Source organism: Mustela erminea, chromosome 13, assembly GCF_009829155.1.
Source record: "Mustela erminea isolate mMusErm1 chromosome 13, mMusErm1.Pri, whole genome shotgun sequence".
NCBI lineage: Eukaryota > Metazoa > Chordata > Mammalia > Carnivora > Mustelidae > Mustela > Mustela erminea.
The window spans coordinates 71,881,845-71,899,461 of record NC_045626.1 but is presented as its reverse complement, the minus strand read 5'-3'; the positions used below and the strand labels follow the sequence as shown (position 1 = coordinate 71,899,461).

The 17,617-nt window shown below is 53.0% G+C and overlaps 1 protein-coding gene across 3 annotated transcripts in view; it reads right to left on the bottom strand.

The window, feature by feature from the left end:
- The window catches only part of MN1 (MN1 proto-oncogene, transcriptional regulator), a 47,645-nt gene that overhangs the window by 15,612 nt on the left and 14,416 nt on the right, over nt 1–17,617 (bottom strand). For 2 of the 3 annotated variants that reach the window (XM_032310305.1, XM_032310307.1), the window contains one exon: nt 17,385–17,480. The exons of the other annotated variant lie outside the window; for it this stretch is intronic. In XM_032310305.1, coding sequence (XP_032166196.1) covers nt 17,385–17,480 — 96 coding nt within the window. The remainder of the gene's footprint in view (nt 1–17,384; nt 17,481–17,617) is intronic. 3 annotated transcript variants of the gene reach the window in all.

The window sequence follows — 17,617 nt, the reverse complement described above, 5'->3', positions numbered from 1 at the left end:
CCAGACCTGTTACTCTGTGACCTAAAGAGGCCACCCAGGTAGATATTGTCCAACCCAAATTATGCTATGGACTTATGGGAACTGTAGGCTAAGCTATACCTGGGAGTGGGGATTTGGCTCAGCTCACTGTGTCCCCACTGGGGCCTCCAGTGCCAGATAGGATGTGGGCTCTGAAGGAAAAGCAGGGGCCACCATGCTCCATCCATGGCAGAGGTCACACCTTCTTGTCCCTGTGGTTTTTTTGAGGAAGGCAGAACTAGACCCTAGGAAGACTGGGCTAGCTGGTATTGTAAACTGGGGAAACTGAGGCCAGAGAGGAGTAAGTCAGGGGCAGAACTGTAAGTAAAGCAGAGAGTTCTTGCCTGTTTTGCCTAAGCCAGCACTCAGTCCTCTCCTCCTTCAGAAGGTTTGACAATGGAGTTTGCAGATGCTGTCACCAAGTGGTGGTAACACTACTCCTGCCTGCTGTCCCCTCTTTTTGCCACTACTATCACTTTGCCCTTCACCTAAATAACTCATCTGTCTCCTCGTTCCTCAAGTAGGTCTTTTCAAGCCCCTCAGTAGACTCAAGTGCACACTGTATTCTAATACCTGGTGCTAACCCCAACCTCTCCTAATTGTCCTACTCTCTACTACAGCCCCTAGAATAGGAGTTCCATGAAATCGTAGCCCCGACTCTCCTATTCACTACTGTGGCCCTGGCACCTGGCCCTTGGTAGACCCTCAACCAGTATATGCTGACTCCACCAATTCCTATGGGCAGGCACAGACCCTAAAGAATCACTAAAATAAGGAAGATCAAACCATATCACGTGGGCCTCCAGACAGACCTGAATAGGAACTCTTCAAGGCTTCCTGGTGCCAATGAAACAAGACTTCAGTAGGAGGCTTTCTCACTAACCCCTGCCCAAAATGTACTTAGAGGGACCACACCCCCTCTCAGACTATTATCCAGCAATGGAGGAATGATATCCACTTATTTCCACAACCAAAACCCCACAGCCAACACCCTTCCTTCCAAGTCTGGGCACTAGAATTCTCCCAAATTATTTTAGACCCTATAGGTATGTGAGGAAGCCCCAAAATGCAGGTGCCTTTTTCGAGGAAAGAAAACTTGGGGGCGGTGGGGGTTAGCTGACAAATGAGAGAAATTTCCACCCAAGAATGACTACTCAGGAAGGCTCCTTTCCCAACCAATACCCCCACCCAGCCCACCCCTTCTGCCTACTGGCCTCGAGCCCCCAAACCCACTCAGACGACCCCCAAGGTGAGTTTTAAGTTGACAGCAAGCACAGAACTTAGTTAAATAGCCCTCACACTATCTCTTTTTTTCCTTCTTCTTCACGGAAAGAGACCACATCCCAGACACTGTTATAAAAGTTACGTCTATACCATTGCATCAGGACCTCCCAGCAACCCACACAGGGAGGGGCTGTCACTCCTTTTTAAAGGATGCAGAAACGGGCTCAGAGCAGTTGGGTGACTCTCCCCACACCACACAGCTAGGGAGCAGTCTAGGCAGGGTGAGGTCAAGTCCGTTTCTAAAGGCTTTTCTACTTTTGCTGCACACCAGAAAGAGAGAGAAGAGGGAGAGAGGATGGGAAAAGGAAAGGGAAAAAAAAAAAAATTCCTGTCTCTTTTAAAGGGCTGGCATCCTGCCTTCCCTCCTGGTCTGCCCACTCTGCGTCTGGAAGCACCTGCCACTTTCTTGGGGTGCCAGGGGTTGAGGCGAAGCTAACGTATATACCATCTGGTCGGGGCAGCTGATTCAGACCAGGTCTTACCCACTGCAGGGTCTGAGCCTTGAGCAATCAGGACCCCGAGGAAGGGAGTGGGACAGCAGGGAAAAGCCTTAACTCTCTTGCAGGGGTGGTTTCCGGCTGGTTTCCGGCTGCTGCCTGGGGGCAGAGCTCTACTGCATGTCTGTTACTAAGCAACAGGCTTGCACCCAACAACCTACCCAGAGTTCGTGACCCGCTTGGGGTATAACAAGTCTGTGATCTCGAGGACCCCGATAACATAGCTCAGGAGCTCTGTGGGTCTAGAACTGGGCTGTCCAACATGGCAGCCGCTAGTCCCATGTGGCTTTTTTTAAATTTAAAAATCAATGCCTCATTCACAGCTAACCGCACTGCAAGGGTTCGACAACTATCCGGGGCTGGTGGTCACTATGTACTGGACAGTGCAGACTGAGGACATCTCCGTCATCGCAGAAAGTTCTATTGGACAATCTAGAATTATAATCTACAAATCCCATCTGTGTCAGCAGCTGCCGTGTCCACAGCTTTGCTTACAAAAGGCAAACTCCATCATTTTGCAAATGGGGGGGTTCTGTAGAGGGAGGTAAATTAGGGGCCAGGAAGGAACCACAGGGGTCCTCTTTTCTGAGATTATCCACCACCAAGGATTCCCACCAAAACGTATTTCCCCGTGAGCCCACAGCAGAGTACCGCTCGCTGACCACCCACAGCACCGGCTCCCACAGAGCCCAGACTCAGCCTCAGAGTCTTTCTCAACCCAATGTTCAAGGCAGCCAGAACAACATCACTCCAGATTTGTAGCTGACACGGAAGCCCTGTTCTCACAGAGATAAAGAAACTGAGGCCCAAGGAAATAAAGCAACTTTCCCAAGGTCAGGCGGCAGGTCCAGGCCAGGCCAGGAGGAAAGCTCTTCACCATTAAGGAATCTGGAGAGAGGGAGTTCGCAATCTTCAGAAAGGGCCTGGAAATGCAGTGCCCTCAGACATACAAACAGGGAGGCCTCTGCCTTGATCACCTGCTGCGTGGCCGACCTCGTGGGTCCCTTTACCCCAGCCCCTCCTTCGCTCTCATGACAACCTGCAATGTGGGTATGAGGAAACCCAGAGACCCAAGGGGACCTGCCTGAGGTCACATCTTCACTAAAGGGTGAGCACAATCTGATACTGACAACTGTCCTGCCAGGCAGGCCCTGAGCCAGGCGGAGAACCAGGTGCACGCTCAGGTCCCACCTCTGCCTTCTCCCCACTGTGTGACCTTGGATAAGGCAGTTTCCTTCTTTGGGCCTTGTCTCCCTGCAAGGTGGGGGGTACTATGTCCCTCCTTCGGTCTAAGAATTTTTAAAAAATGCACAGACGCTGTGTGAACAGTAAAAAGTAAAAAGACTCTGAAATCTACCATGAAAGGTATTTCGAGCCCAGGAAATAGTAACAGTAACCGGTTCCATTTACTGGGCAGTCCCCTTGGGCACACATCCTAGCTGTTTCCACATGACAAGAGCAAGGTTAGGTAGAAATAATGCAGACCAAGTGGCCTGAGCAGCCTACAATATTTAGGATCGGATCCTTTACAGAAAAGGTTTGCTGACTCCTCTGCCACTCAGTCACTGAATGGGCAAAACTGCCCCCATTTCACAGATGAGAAAAACTGAGGCTCAGGAAAGGGAGATATTTTGTTCCAAATGCCACAGCTGGGCAGAAGCTACGAAGGTCTGGATTCCATTTCCCGGAGGTGAACTGCAGGGACCTTCCAGAAAGGTCAGAGGCGCCAAAGAGGTGCGTCAGGACAACCTGCAGGGAGGACCCAGCCCAGTGCTACTTGCCCAGGCTCCTCCTGGCGATGGGGCACCCATGGGCAGCTCCCACCTACCTGCCAACAGGCCCAGCGCCTGGCCCAGGGGGCACCCACTCAGCCTGTTTTTATCCCATTGCTTCGGGAGCAAAATTGCCCAAGACTAATTGCAAGTAATATTTAATTTTATCAGGGATAATTACATGAAATTAATTCAGCTTTTACCTGGAAGCACTTTGTTACCGTTCACTTTCCCAGGTTGCTGGAGTGAAAAAAGAAGGCAGGCAGGCAAGACAGGCAGGCAGGAGAAGGGAGAGGGTGCTGAGATTTGCAAAGTAATAATCAGGTGATAAAGACGTAAGGGAGCCCCAACTGTGTGCTCCTGGGAAATGCCCCCCCAGGCATGATAGTCACGTAACCTCAGGACAGCCCTGCAGGTGGGCACGTCAGCCACACACCCCACCACTGCCACTTTACAGAAGACAGAAGAGGCCACCAGGTCCCAAAGGATCACCGGCAGACATCCATGTGCCATCCAAGAGAAACCTGGGCCCTGGATGGATTCCTGCTTGACCACTTCCCAGGGGCATGGTCTTGAACGAGCCAGCTCACCTCTCAGGCCTCAGTGTCCTCATCTGTCAAACAGGAATAAGGAGACGAAATAAACTGCCACCGTGGTTTTGGGGAGTCAGTAAGATTACACAGACAACATGCTAAGGCCCATGTTCGGCATTGAGCAAGTGCTCAACAAGTACAACCGTGACGATTGGTCACTGACATCAAGTAGTACAGATTTGCTGGCTGGGGCCTCGTGCCTCCACTGGACGCAGTTTGAACCAGGGGCGGGGAGGATCAGAAGAATTTGGGGAAGGCCTGGCTTTCTCAGCTCCCCAAGGAGGCCCCACACACAGAACCTCTGAGCCAAGAAGTACAGACGAGGCCCCAAACAGGCCGAGAAACCCAGGCAGCCCCTCCCCATGCTCCAGCTCCCCACCCTCCAGGAGCCCCATTTGGGGGCACAGGCTCCCCCGGGGCACCAAAAAGAAAAGGGGGCCCCTCTCCCACAGCTGCTGTGGTTGCCAGCCTCCCAGAGGTCTGGAGGGTGGCGGGGTGGGGGGGGAGCGGTCTGGAGCCTCTCTGAAAGGCCGCGGGCGCCGGGGGTTCATTCAGCTGTTTTCGGGTGGCTCCAATGAGTTCATTTTACCCCAGCAGAATATTAAACAGCTCCTGGGGAAGCAGATGCTGGGCTTCGGTTTCAGAAGGCGGGAGGAAGGGAGGCCACAGGCCAGCAAGAGGAGAATTCAAGTTCCACTTCAGGCAGCTCCAAAGACCTTCCTAGGCTCAGCTCAGCCTGAGCCGTTGTCACGGTGACCGGTGACCAGTGACCAAATGCATGGCATCCGTGGGAGCCCAGACTGGCACCCTGAATACCTCTACCTTGGTTCACTTAGTCCTCACATCCACCCTAAGAGGCAGCAACTCTGCCGCACCCATTTTATAGATGAGAAAGCTGAGGCACAGAGCAGCAACAGGATTCATTCAAGGCCACACAACAAAAGGGCTCCTTTTCTCTCTCCCTCTCCCTACAGTGCCCTCTGGGAGGCAGATGCCAAGCAAAGGTCCTGGGGCAGACCTGGAGCTTCCAAGTGCAGTGGCTCCACCGTGCTCAGATATCCCTCCACCCGGCAGAGAAACGATCCCACTTTCTCTCATTCTAATAATAATCTCTGATGTCTGAACAGCTTCCTTGGAGGCTACAGAACACATCTGGGCATGTCGCTTCCTCTAGGCTTCACCCCGATTTACACATTCCAGACAGAGAAACTGACGCCCGGCCAGCAGAATAGATCCCAGAGCCACACCCCAGTTAAGGGCAAAGCCATGAAGCAAATCTTCCTCTACTCCCCCTGCAGATTCAAAATCTAGACTCATGCCACCGCTGACAGAGGAAGCTGGCATTCCCTCCCACCTCCAGAGCACAGAGAGGTGAGGTGACTTGCCCAGGGCCACACAGCCTAGGTTCTGAGGCCAGCCCCTGGCAGAGTCCCCCTGGCTCCTCCCTCTCACTGTCCCCCCTCCCTCCTGGCTATCCACAGACATGCCACCACAACATGGGGCTGCTGCTCTTTGGGACTTTGTGGCTGTCTATATCCCCCCTCCCCCACTGCCCCTGCATTGATTAGGAATAGATAACACCACATTAATTGTACTGAAGCTTGCCAGGTGTGAGCCACTGATCACAAGGCTTTTCATGCTGGAACGAAGGTAGTTCCCACAGAACCCTCTGAGATGGACGCTGCCATCATTCCCTCTTCACTGATGAGGAAACCAAGGCAGAACACTTGTGACAACTACCCTATGGGCCTCACATGCTGGGGGCAGCTCTGCCAGGGGCTGACCTAAGCCACGACAGACTAAACACCGTATCACCTTGACCAACACCCAGCCACATGCGCAGTGAGCCCCAGGTTCGCAGACCATGCATCCCCCTCCATTACCCCTGGAGACCCCCTATAGGTGATGAGGACCTTTGGTCACAAGGTGTGAGCTCTGTACCATCTCTCCCGTTTCTGTGTTCTGGTGCTGTCGCCATGCCAAGGGGCAGCTTGGCCCGGGGGGCAGAAAGGTGGGGGTGCAGACTGGGTTTTATCCCTGCCGGCCACACCCACCTCTGCACCTCACTCACGTTATCTGTAAAATGGGTACACAAAAGCAGCTGCTTCACAGAGCTGTGAGGATGCCACAGGCATGGCTCAAAGAAGGTGCCGGCTCCTGCTGGGCTCTCCAGGAGCCCAAATGTTATGCTTGAGTCAGACGTGTCCTCCTACTGGGCCCCAGGAAGCTCTGGAATCAAGGGTTCAGGACAGAGACCCCAGCCCCATCCCTGCCTGTTACCAACTGGGAGACTCAGCACATCACCACGCCACCGCCCCCCGGGCCTCGGTTTCCCCATCTGTAAAGGGGGGCATGCCCTGGGATGCTGACAGGGTTAAAGCAGTGAATGTGGCCACGCCTACCCACCAGCCCCATCCAAAGGGACAGCAAATGGAGCCCAGTACCCAGTACAGAGCACAGGTGCTTAGTACCATAAATTCAACCTGACATTCTCCTAAGGGCTGCTCCTGGCACGGTCCCTGGCCTGCCCCTCACCCCCTGGGCCTAAAACCCTAAAAAACGGAGTCCAGGTGACAAAGTCCCCTGACTCTCCTGAACAGAGTAGGAAGCAGCACCCAAGCCCCCGGGCCAGGGCTGGGCTCCAAAGGGTTAAGTTCAGCTCTGATTTCTCCCAAATGGCAAAGACTGCCCGCCCTGCTCCCTGCTGCCTGAAGACTGACCCCTGACATTTCCACTCCCAGCCCTCCCAGCCTCACTTGCATTTTAAAAAGGGAAGGAAGAAAATTTAACCATCCACAGAGACAAACAGGTTGGGGAGAAGTAGGGCGGGGTGACAAGGAAAGAGGGGGGGCTGCTGATTTCCTTCTGTAGAGTCCACTTCACCCCCATCCCCCCCCAAATTTTTTTAAAGAAAGACCTAGAAGGGAGGCAGAAGGGGGAACAGGAGAATAAAAAGGTGGCAGACAAATTCTCCGGAATCACCGGGCACCACTAAATTTTCTGATTAATTAACCCTGAAAGGGGCCTCTCTCCCAGCCCTTCCTGGGGGAGGTTCTGGCTGGCAGAGCCCCGTTTGTCGAAGAGGCAGCCTCTTTGGGGGGGATTCACTCAGAGGTGGGGGGGACAATCCCCTCTCGAGGCCTCGCTGTAGTTAAAGCCAAAGATGATAAGGAATTTATCAAACGAGATTTACACAGGGAAACCCTAATTAAGAGGTTAGTCTCCAGTTTAATTGCCTTCAAACCTAGGCAGGCAGGCCCAGACAGATGGATTTTCAGTCTGACCTCATTAAAAAATAATCATAACCAAATAGAATACAGAGCAGAATCCGAGGTCCACAACGTGGCTAACAAGTGGGGGGAGCAGGGAGGAGGGAGCGGGTGAAGGGCCGGCCGGCCTGACCCACAATCCCCTCACGCACATCCCCAGGGGCCGGCCTCAGACCCCTGAGCCGGCTGGCCCTTCCCTCACCCTCTCTCTCTCTCTCCTCTCTGGAAATCTGGGCGATTCTGGACTCCTTGCTCCTTGAGGCCCTTTCTTTCCTCCGGCCTTTGCTCCCCTTGAAGCTGGCATTCTGGAATATAAATTGGAAGCATGCGTGCCCCCCCACCCCCCGCCCCAACCCCAGGCGGACGCCACATACCAGACAAAACGACTACAGGCCTGGTCATCTGGGGTTAAGAATGGTTTTTGTTTTTGGCAGGGAATGTGGAGGAGCCCAAAGGAACTGGCCCGGACATTGTTCCAGGAATGAAAGGGAGAGGGGGGCGGAGGGGGGGGGCGGGTACGGAGACAGAGCGAACACCTGGGGAACCACAGCTGGGGATGTTTTTCTGTCCCTCAGGGACTGGCAGGCAAAGAGTCTTTGTACCAGTCTTTAAAACGCAAGGGGGACATCGATGGACCCCACTCCGGACAGAGAGGTTTTAACTTCCTGCCCACCAGCTTCTCGGCCTTGCTTCTGTTAGCTGAAACCATAAATGAATGTTGGAGGCGGACATCTCCAGCAAACGCTTACTCACAGCCCCACGGATTTGGGGAGAAACACAAGCAAGAAGCAAAGTCCCCCGGGATAAGCGTCCTTGCTGTCCCCAGTCGGTGGCCCAGGCCGGTGACAAAGTAGCAGGTAGTAGACACTGGGGCCTCCTGCCAGCCAAGCGCCATGTTTAAGCACCACACATGGTGTCGCCTAACAGCCCACGGAGAGCCCATCCCCATCTACAACCAGAGTAGAAAGGGGAGTAATATTCTTACGTTCTTCCTTAGCACTCTGGCCATGATTTTGAGAGATTCCTAAGATTAGCAAGGGACTGATTTGTAAATCCTACACGGACAGGGAGTCTAAGAAGTGGGTATGTAGGACCAGGGTAGAGAAAACTCCTTAGGGACTCCCAAAAAATGTCTGATTTTTTACCTCAGATTTGTGTTCTCACGGACTTGTGTCCTAGAACACCTAAACTGTCTGGGGAGTTCCTGCCAACCGCTGTGGGCACTGTTTCTCCCCTCCATGGCATGGAAGACCACCGTCCAAAACTCTGCAGGCACATTTCTCACTGCAAGCTGCAACCCCGTAAGGCAGCCCCCACTCCCGTCTTCCCCTCGAAAGCTCCGAGTTCTTCCTGCGGGGCCGGGGGGGGGGCACCCCAGAGGGGCACCTGTATTTATGTCATAGTTTAGTAACCTCTGTGATGAGCTAGATGCTGGGTTAGTCCATTATTTCCTGTAATCATCACTAAGACCCTGTTTAACCCAAAAAAAAACAGATAAGGAAATGGAGGCCCAGGGTGGTGAAGGGATCAGTCCAGGGCGAGGCCACGGCCACGCTGTTACAGCTCTGGCCCAGACTTCCTGCACCATCCTCCTCCCTGAGGTCTGGGGCATAAATAGCAGCTCCAGTAGCCACTTCAGGCACCCTGAGATGACCCACTCGGGTCAGGCAGGCCCTGGCATCTGGAACAAGCCTCGACTGGGACAGAGGCTGTGTCCTGGGCTACTGGGACTCAGGCAAGCGGGACCCATGGGAAGTAGGGGCAAGGGAGGATTGGTGTTGGGGATGGAGACCCAAGGCACACCAGCAGGGCTGGCAGGATGAGGAATTCTGATGCTAATATCCGGGGCCCCCTTCCTTTCCCTCCTCACCCCAGCCCCTCTGGAGGAAAAGTCCCACCAGCCCTCCTAGATCTCAGGACTGTTGGGGTGACACTCAACCTCCAGCCCTGGGACCAGGCAGGGACGCACCCCTACCTTCGGCAAAGCACCTTCCTTCAGTCGTTCAATCACCAGATGGCTACTGGCTGCCAAGCCAGGGCCAGGTGCTGGGAATGGTTGCTGCTTTGTCTTCACTGTGGTCTCAACCCCTATGTCAGAGCTTCCCAGCCCTCCCGGCCAGCAGGCCAACCCCAGTCCCACTCTCCTTCCACTGGCCAATTTCCGATGGAACATTCACGCAACTGTCCTTTTTACCTATGCTTCCTCCATATTCAAGCATATTCAAGCCCCCAACAGGCAGAGTGTGTTTGGTTCACAGCTACGGTTCTGGCCCGGGCAAGGGCCCAGAGAAAGGTGACTGCTACACGAGCAGATGCTCCCTCCCTATGGGGGGGGGGGGGGAGGGCGGTCCTAGAAAAGACCAGAAAGACCAGAAAGGACCCATTTGACAGATAGGCAGACTGAGGCTCAGTCACAGCAGGTCACCTCTCCGCCCCCAGGCCTGGGGACCCTACCCCCAGCACCTTCACCAGTGGAGAACATGGATGGTAAAGATCTCAGTAGCCAATGATATGGCTGACATTTGCCAGAAGGGGGCGAGACCATGAGTCGATTTTTATTTTGAGCATCTGTTGGTGAGAAATCAGCTCCCAGCTGCGTCGTCCTTAGTGATCCTGAGCATGGGCTCCCATCCTGGGCATGGGCCCAGGCATGAATGTGCGCTCTGCCCTCACTCCCAGCCAGCTGCCCTGGGGCAGGTCAGTTTGCCTCTCTGAGCCTCAGCTTACTCATCTATAATATGGGGCTGGATATGCCTGGCCCTCTCTGCCTATAGCTTGTTACAATTGCTTTTTAGCTCAGAGAGTCAGGGAGGAAAGCAAAAGAAAAGCTCCCAGAAGGTAGACACCAAGCCCAGGTCACCCAGAGGCTCAGCCCTCTACACAGGGCCTGTTGCCTTCCTGTCTCAGTGACCTCTGTCAGGCGTGGAGAACAATGCCTGGGAAAAGAAGGAAACAGAGTCTCCCTGGGCCGGGACATAAATCGTGGCCTGCCCAGACCAGGGAGCGGACGGACATCCCCCACACCCCCCACCTGCGGCAGGCTGAGCAGTCCCCTTGGGCTCTGAGTGCCTTGCTCCTGGGAAGGAGCGTACACCCGCTGCCCTCACTTGTGGCCCAGATGTTGCCAATCTAGGGGAAGAGAGTTTCTGCCTCCTCAGAAGGGGCCCAGCACCAAGAAAGAAAAGGGAAACAGACATCATCTCAGAGACTCTGGGCTCAGATGTAATCGCTATTAATTGCTCATCTACTATGGGCCATCGGATCCAATCCCTCCAGGGCTCACCACCCTCTCCTGGCCCACTGTCACACTTGGAATAAAATCCACACTCCTGACTTGACGGTGATGGTAAGCCCCCAGCGGTCTAGCCCCTGCCCGCCCAAACAGTCTCTCCCTCCTCACCAACACCTCTCTGCTCAGTCCCGCCGGGGTCTCCTGCCCTCACTGCTGCATCCCCTCCTGAAAGCCCATTCCTGTAGACCTGGACTCTGCTGGCTCCAGGGGGTGTAGACCGTTCGCTATATGGGAATTCCGCAAGCCAGTTGAGGGCCAAAATTGTTGGGGAACATTTACTCCAGGGGAACTGGCAGAGGCTACAAAACAGAAACTGTATGTTTCCTCCTCCCCCAGAGAGCCAGTTGTTGCTGACGAGCACCACACCACTGGCTGGTCCCTTCTCATCATTCAAGCCTCTTGCTCACCTGTCACCACCCCCCAGAGGCATCCCCAGTGGCCCAGTCGAGAAACTCCCGTGCCAGTCCCCTTCTCCTAAGGCTCTGTTCCCCATCCTGCCCACTCTGCATAATTCTTCTCGGTTTGCTGCTTGTCTGTCCATCTGTCTGCTCTCCTACAATATAAACGCTGTGCCAGCCGAGGCTTTTGTCCCTCTGCTTCCTCACCACATCCCAGCACCCAGAACAGCCTTAATGGCCTCATTCACGTTTGCTGAATGCAGACACTGCTGTCACGTCTGGATTATTTTGAACCCTAGCCCCGATCCCGCACTATGGTTCAGGGATTCTCAACACCAGCGCTTTCGACCTTCTGGGCTTGGGAATTCTTTGTGGGGGAGGACTGGGGTAGGAATGGTCCTGTGTGCTGTGGGACATTTCACAGCAGCTCTGGCCTCTACACACTAAATGCCAGGAGCAACTTCCCTCTCTGCAGCTGTGACAGCCAGGAATGTCTCCAGACATTGCCAAGGGCCCGGCGGGTGAGGATTGGCTGGGGAGGGTGGGGGTGGGGAGGGGAGGTGTGGGGTCCTCACTCCCAGGGGAGGACCATGGCCAGGCTCCTGAGGGAGCTGTTATTCTCCCCAGCACATAGCAGAGGACACTAAAGCTGGGGAGGCAGCATGATTTGGCCAATGTGGGAACAGAAAATGACTCCCCTCTAGTTGATTCCAAAGTCCTATTCCGCTGCTCACTGCCCCCAGGGCACAAGTCTCATCGACCCCCGCAGCAACCATCTTAGAGGGAACCGAAGGATCACACCCACGAAACAGAGGCTTAGAGAGGTGAACCACCTGCCCAAGGTCACACAGCACCCAAATAACAGAGCTGGGATTCGAACTCAGGCGTAGGCAGCCAGCCCCTCCCACTCTCACTGTGGCAGGGATGTTCTCTTCCTCTCGAATGTGCTCACTGGCGCTCTCGCTGTTTAGCTGAAGCCTGCCAGGTTCCCGAGGCCCCACCTGAGGTGCCAGACACAGGGGGTTAATATTTTATTGCCAGCTCTCAAATTGTTTATGGCCGGTGCGGGCTCCTGGCAAAGTGCTCAGAGGCTGGGGACCAGCTCATCTCATGAATTCCTTCAATGAGAAGGCTAACCATTACTCACGCCTATCAGGGAACTGTGCCTTCAGCGCACAGGGAGAGCTGTCAGGGGAAGAAAAATATCACGGTGCTGCCATCCTGCAGCCAGCAAGCGTGGCTGGCCGTGGCTGGCTGTGGCTGATCGTGGCTGGCCATACCACGCTAGGGCCGGCCCACCACTGTCCACTGGGGGGGTTTTGACCACCCCACATAAGGAGAGGGACCCACAATGAGGCCAGAGGTGGCTGCTGCAGGGGCAGTGGATAGCAACCCAGCCCTGCCCTACCTAGGACACAGTAACATCTACTGAGCAAGCTCCTGGTGCCCGGCCCCAGTCTCAGAACCTGATGCACGGCCTCCTGTGGTCCCCCTCCAGCCTGCACCACTGGATGGCAGAGGACAAGTCCCATGGCCTCCCTTGCTGGGACAAACAACAGCAGCCCCACCACTCTACACATCAAAGGGTCATGCCTATGAAACATCTGGCATACAGCAGGTGCTCAATAAAAGCTGCGTTGGCATGGTGCTTCTTGGTGACAGGCAGCCTTCCAAGTAGTTGCTCCTGCATGTCTGAACTCACTGAACCCTCCCGGCCCCATGAGGTAAGAATGATGATCGTCCCCTTTCACCGATTAGGAAAAGAGGGCACAGAGAGGTTAAGGAGCCTACCCAAGGTCACACAGCCAGGAAATGGGAGTTGCTGGAGTTTGACCCCAGCGTGTTTGGCTTCAGAGCCCATGCTCTTAACCACATCATTATCATCCCTCCGTGTAGTCCTGTTTAGCTACAATCGTCCCATTCAATCCTCACAATACTTCTATGAGGGGAAGCACTATTTTTTTCCGCTTTCTTGATGTTATAAGGAAACCAAGCTAAGACCACTGAAGTGGCTTTAAGGTCACGGAGCTCAGAAGAGTCGAAGGGCCAGTCCTGAACCCAAGACCACCCGTCGGGCAGAATCAGGTGCTGCGTCTTCCCCAAGGTCAAGAACGGTGTCTTAAACAACATCCACCTCCTGAGAGGCTGGAGAGTAAGTGCTTCTGTCCTCAGGAATGGATGTCAGGGTGATTTCTACAGGAGATTTGGAGACTTCTGGTTTACGATGGCCCCAGCCCCAGTACACACAAGGCTTAACCAGGCAAAATCAGATCCTGGCTCACAGATGAGAAGGTCAAGAGGTAGTAAGGGGAGGTCGAGGCCCAGGGTCCGCTACTGTCCACTCCTTGTTCTGCAACCGTGCTGTGTGACCATGGCCCGATAGCTTGCCCTCTCTGGGCCCTGGATGTTTCAGCTGGGCACAGCTATGGAGAAAGGGCACAAAACCAGGAGATGTTCTCTCCCCATCTACAACATTACCTAAATTTTCACCTTGATGCTAGTTTGAGAGTGAGAGCTGGGAGCACGTGCCCCAGGACTTTGACCTAGAACAACACCACAGCTCTGATTGCTGTCCTGTCTGCAGATCGAAGTCACCAACACAAGTCTACACAGTGTCTCCATAGGTGCACACCCAGGCAGGGCCGGAAAATTGGGGTCAGCAGACACTGGCCCATGGCAGCCAGAGCAAGAAGCTCTCAAAGCCTTTCCACGATGAGGCTGCTGCAAGCTTCTGCTGGAAGGCACAAAGCCGGCCTTCGAAGAAGTTCTGAATTTCCACTGCCCCCTACAATGGCCTCAGAGGCCCTGGCAGAGAGCTGGGCCACAGAATCATTCCTTACTGGGTGCACAGGAGCTAAAAACAACCATCTCTCACAGCTGTCCCGTGAGGGGGAGCAGGGAGCAGGCATCTGGGTCTCAGGGAGAGAGCATGGTGGGAAACCTGCCTGCGGAGGTGAGGGCAGGTGAGTGGGTGAGAGGTGCCAAGCACAAACAGCTCCAATTCCAAGACCAGTTTCTGTACTTGTGGAAACCACCAAACAGCCCCCAAGCCCACCCCAGGAAGAAGAAAGGAAAAAAATAAAAAAGAAAAAGAAAAAAACAATGTGAACAAACCCAGCCCCTCTCCCTACAGCAGACTCACCATTTCCACGCAACCTCTGCACGATCGAACTTCAAAAAATCCTGGGCACAGGGTGGGGAGGAAAGGGGCCTGCTCAAAACCAGGACACCCCCCCTTTTTTTTGGTAGGCTTACAAAGAGATCAATTTTACTCTAAAGTTTAAAATGAAACATACCCCTGTTTGGGAAAAGAATTTCATTAGGAGGAAAATATAATATAAAAATACCCATTTAGAAAGAATGTGCTATTAATTCTTAGCACTCTATGCAGAAGGGAAAATTGCATTTTTATCTAAATGGTTTTTCTGCATAAGCCATTTACAATATTCTTTGCCTCCCTATAATAGGCCCTGCTACCATTAGTACTGGGACGACCAGGCTGAGGGCTGAAATCACCCTCAAACACATTTAATACATAACCCCTGAAAATCTATTCCAACGGGGACCTCCGCAAACAGGCCCGGCATTCCTTTTTTAAGGAAGGAATAAACGTTGCTGAGGGAGATGGAAGGGGAGGCTGGGAGTGGGGTGCTGGTGGGGAAGAAGGGGGACAAGATGGTTTAAGTTAAAAGCAAATGCTCTGGGTCTCTTGCGCCAGCTGTGAAATTGCAACTGATTTTTGGTTGCACGACTGCAATCATTTGCCTGCCTGAGTGTGTACAGACAGATGTGTGTGCTGGTATCACACACACGCACACACACACGCACACACTCTCACGGGTTCCCATCAGACAAGCAAACAAGGAAAGGATGAAATTCAGGATATGAAAACAAACTATTTTTAAACGCTAAAGCAAACACACCAAGATAGTAATACTGCTATTTTCCCATTAAACTAAGTTTCTCTCAATTTGAAAAGCGAGAGTAATCCAAACAATACTTCCAAACAAACAGCATGGAGTCTGGGGGTTGTGGCCTCCTCCGTTCTTAACAACGTTGGGGGGGGGGTAGTTGGAAAAAAACACTCCTCAGTGAAGCAAAAACACAGCAGGGACGGGGTCAGCCCGCTTTGCCACATTCTGCCACGTCCCACCAAATGTGTTCTCCTTCACAACGCCATGCCTGGATTCTCAGCCGTCTCCAACTTCAAAATGCAACACTTTTTCTTTTTTCCAAAGAGTTTAAAAAAAAAAAAAAAAAAAGTCTTCTAGTTCTTTCTCTCTTGGATTCCCAAAATAGCTACTTACTTAATACCAAATGTCGGGGAGCTAAATTAATTCATTAAAGAGATGCAGGGACTGTGATGGGCACAGAGCTGGGGGGGGTGGGGGTGGGGAGGGGGACGCAGGCGGGGAGGTGGCTGTGATTTCGCTGCCAGGAGACAGAATGCCTCGGGCTGCTCTCTTCCGGCACTGCTGGGTCCATAAATTCTTCCTTTCAAACCAGGAGTCCAGAGATGTCATAATTATAGCTGATCCAGGTAACAGGTGTGCGCCCCCTCTGTCCCTCCCACCCCCCCCCCCCCACTCCCGCACCGTCTTCCAGATGAGCTTCTGAAAGATTTAGTGATCTTGCCTGGGGTGTCGTAATTACAGGAAACGACTCTAGTTTTAAGGGTTAGATAAAGACCCTCTCCAAATTTAAGGCCAGACACCAATGTCCATTAGACTTTAACGGGCCCACATAAAAAAAGAAATTGTATCCTCATCTCTCCAAATGCCCGTTTCCTCAGTGACTCAGGTTCATTTCAGGCTGGCTTGGCGCCGAAAACACTCCGTCCTGCCCTCGCTCCACAAAGGCAAGGACTCCATGAAAACTGATGTGTGTAGAATCAAGCAAATGGGGGTTGCGGGGTTACTCGGGAAATCATTTGCTCAAAAACCATGATGGCCAAGACCCATCTTTAAAAAAAAAAAAAAAAAGGCCAATCATAACAGAAGTGGAATTTTAACCCATCATCTGGAAGAGGAGAGACAGGAAGGCTGTGGAGAGCCCAGGGAGGAAGAGGAGGGTACCCACAGACTCCGGGCCAAAGACCCCGCACCATCAGGATGACACACGGTCCCCCTTTAAGACTCAGTGTTAGGAGAGGCCAAAGCTGCAGGCTGTTTGGCTCTGTTTCTCCTTGTCCCAGCTTTCAAGACTTACACATACTTTTTCTTCCTTCTTTGGAAGTCCAGCCATGCGTTTTTCTAAAAGTTCCGCACGCGCACATCCCAGCACCACTGTTTGTCAAAGCAGCAGCACGGAGGGTGCTCCAAAAAGGTTTACGATTCTTAAGTCTTCTCCACATCAGCGCTCAGCTCCCAGTTAGTTAAGAAGTAATGCTCGAAAACTTTCCAGGGACCAAGGCACCAGGAGGAAACCCACGTTCTTTGGCTGTCTCGAAGGGTCTGGGGAGGCTGGGTTTGCTGGACAATTGGGCTTTTTCTGCCTCCTTCCCGACAAGCGATGGCTAAAGGGGCCACTCGCCTCTCTCTATTCCTGTCCTGGGGAGGTGGTGGGAACGGCAGTTGGGGGTCTTTATTCAGCCTTGGGGGAGCCGGGGCTCTTACCGTACGTGTTCAGCCTCACGGACACACACACGCACGCACACACGCACCCGCACACCCCCATAATCGTAATCCCAGAAAAATGCTTCTCACACTGAGCACAAAATAAATGCTTATTAACTACACTGACCCCAAATAGTGAAATGTACAAGTAAATTAATCATGCCTCTCCCAGGGGCCTAACAGGATTACAAATTCGCCAAAAATTGACCACACGGAGATCAATAAGCTTCTACTTAAAACTGAAAGGACCCAAAACTTTGTATGAGCCTTCTTTTGGGGCAGGGGGCAGGGCGGGGGTGCAGATGGGGAAGAAACCCATTTATTTTTTCATTTCTTATGAAGACTTCTCAGGCCCGTGTGTGTGTGTGTGTGTAAGCACGCACAAGCAGAATCCAGCAAAAGGCTTTATGCCCAGACAATTTAGAAATAGTCACGGCATAAGGATCGTGAAATTGCTCTTGTTTAAAAAAGCCAAATTTTGGGCCACCGCCTCTCTTCCCTCAAATACTAAACAACCACCAAAAGTTACATTGCAGGGGTTGAAAATGGTCAATTTGTTTTGAGCCAATTAGGCCTCCCTACAAAAGCACTCCAGGCTGCCGATGGCTGGGCCGGGGGGTCTCCTGAAGAGGAAGAGAGAGGAGACCTGAATGTCTGCAGCTCCTTTCCACACTTGGCTTATCTCGAGTCAGGGAGATCTTCCTGTTGCTGAATTCATCACTGACTTTCGTTCCGTTTTTGCCTACCATTCAGAAAAAGGGGAAAAAAAATATACATTGTGTAGGAGGGCGCTGCTTGCGTTTCAAAGCAGTGGGACCTGCCTGAGAGGTCTATGAAAGGCAAGATTATCACCAAAGTGGCTGGGTGCTGGGAAGGAAG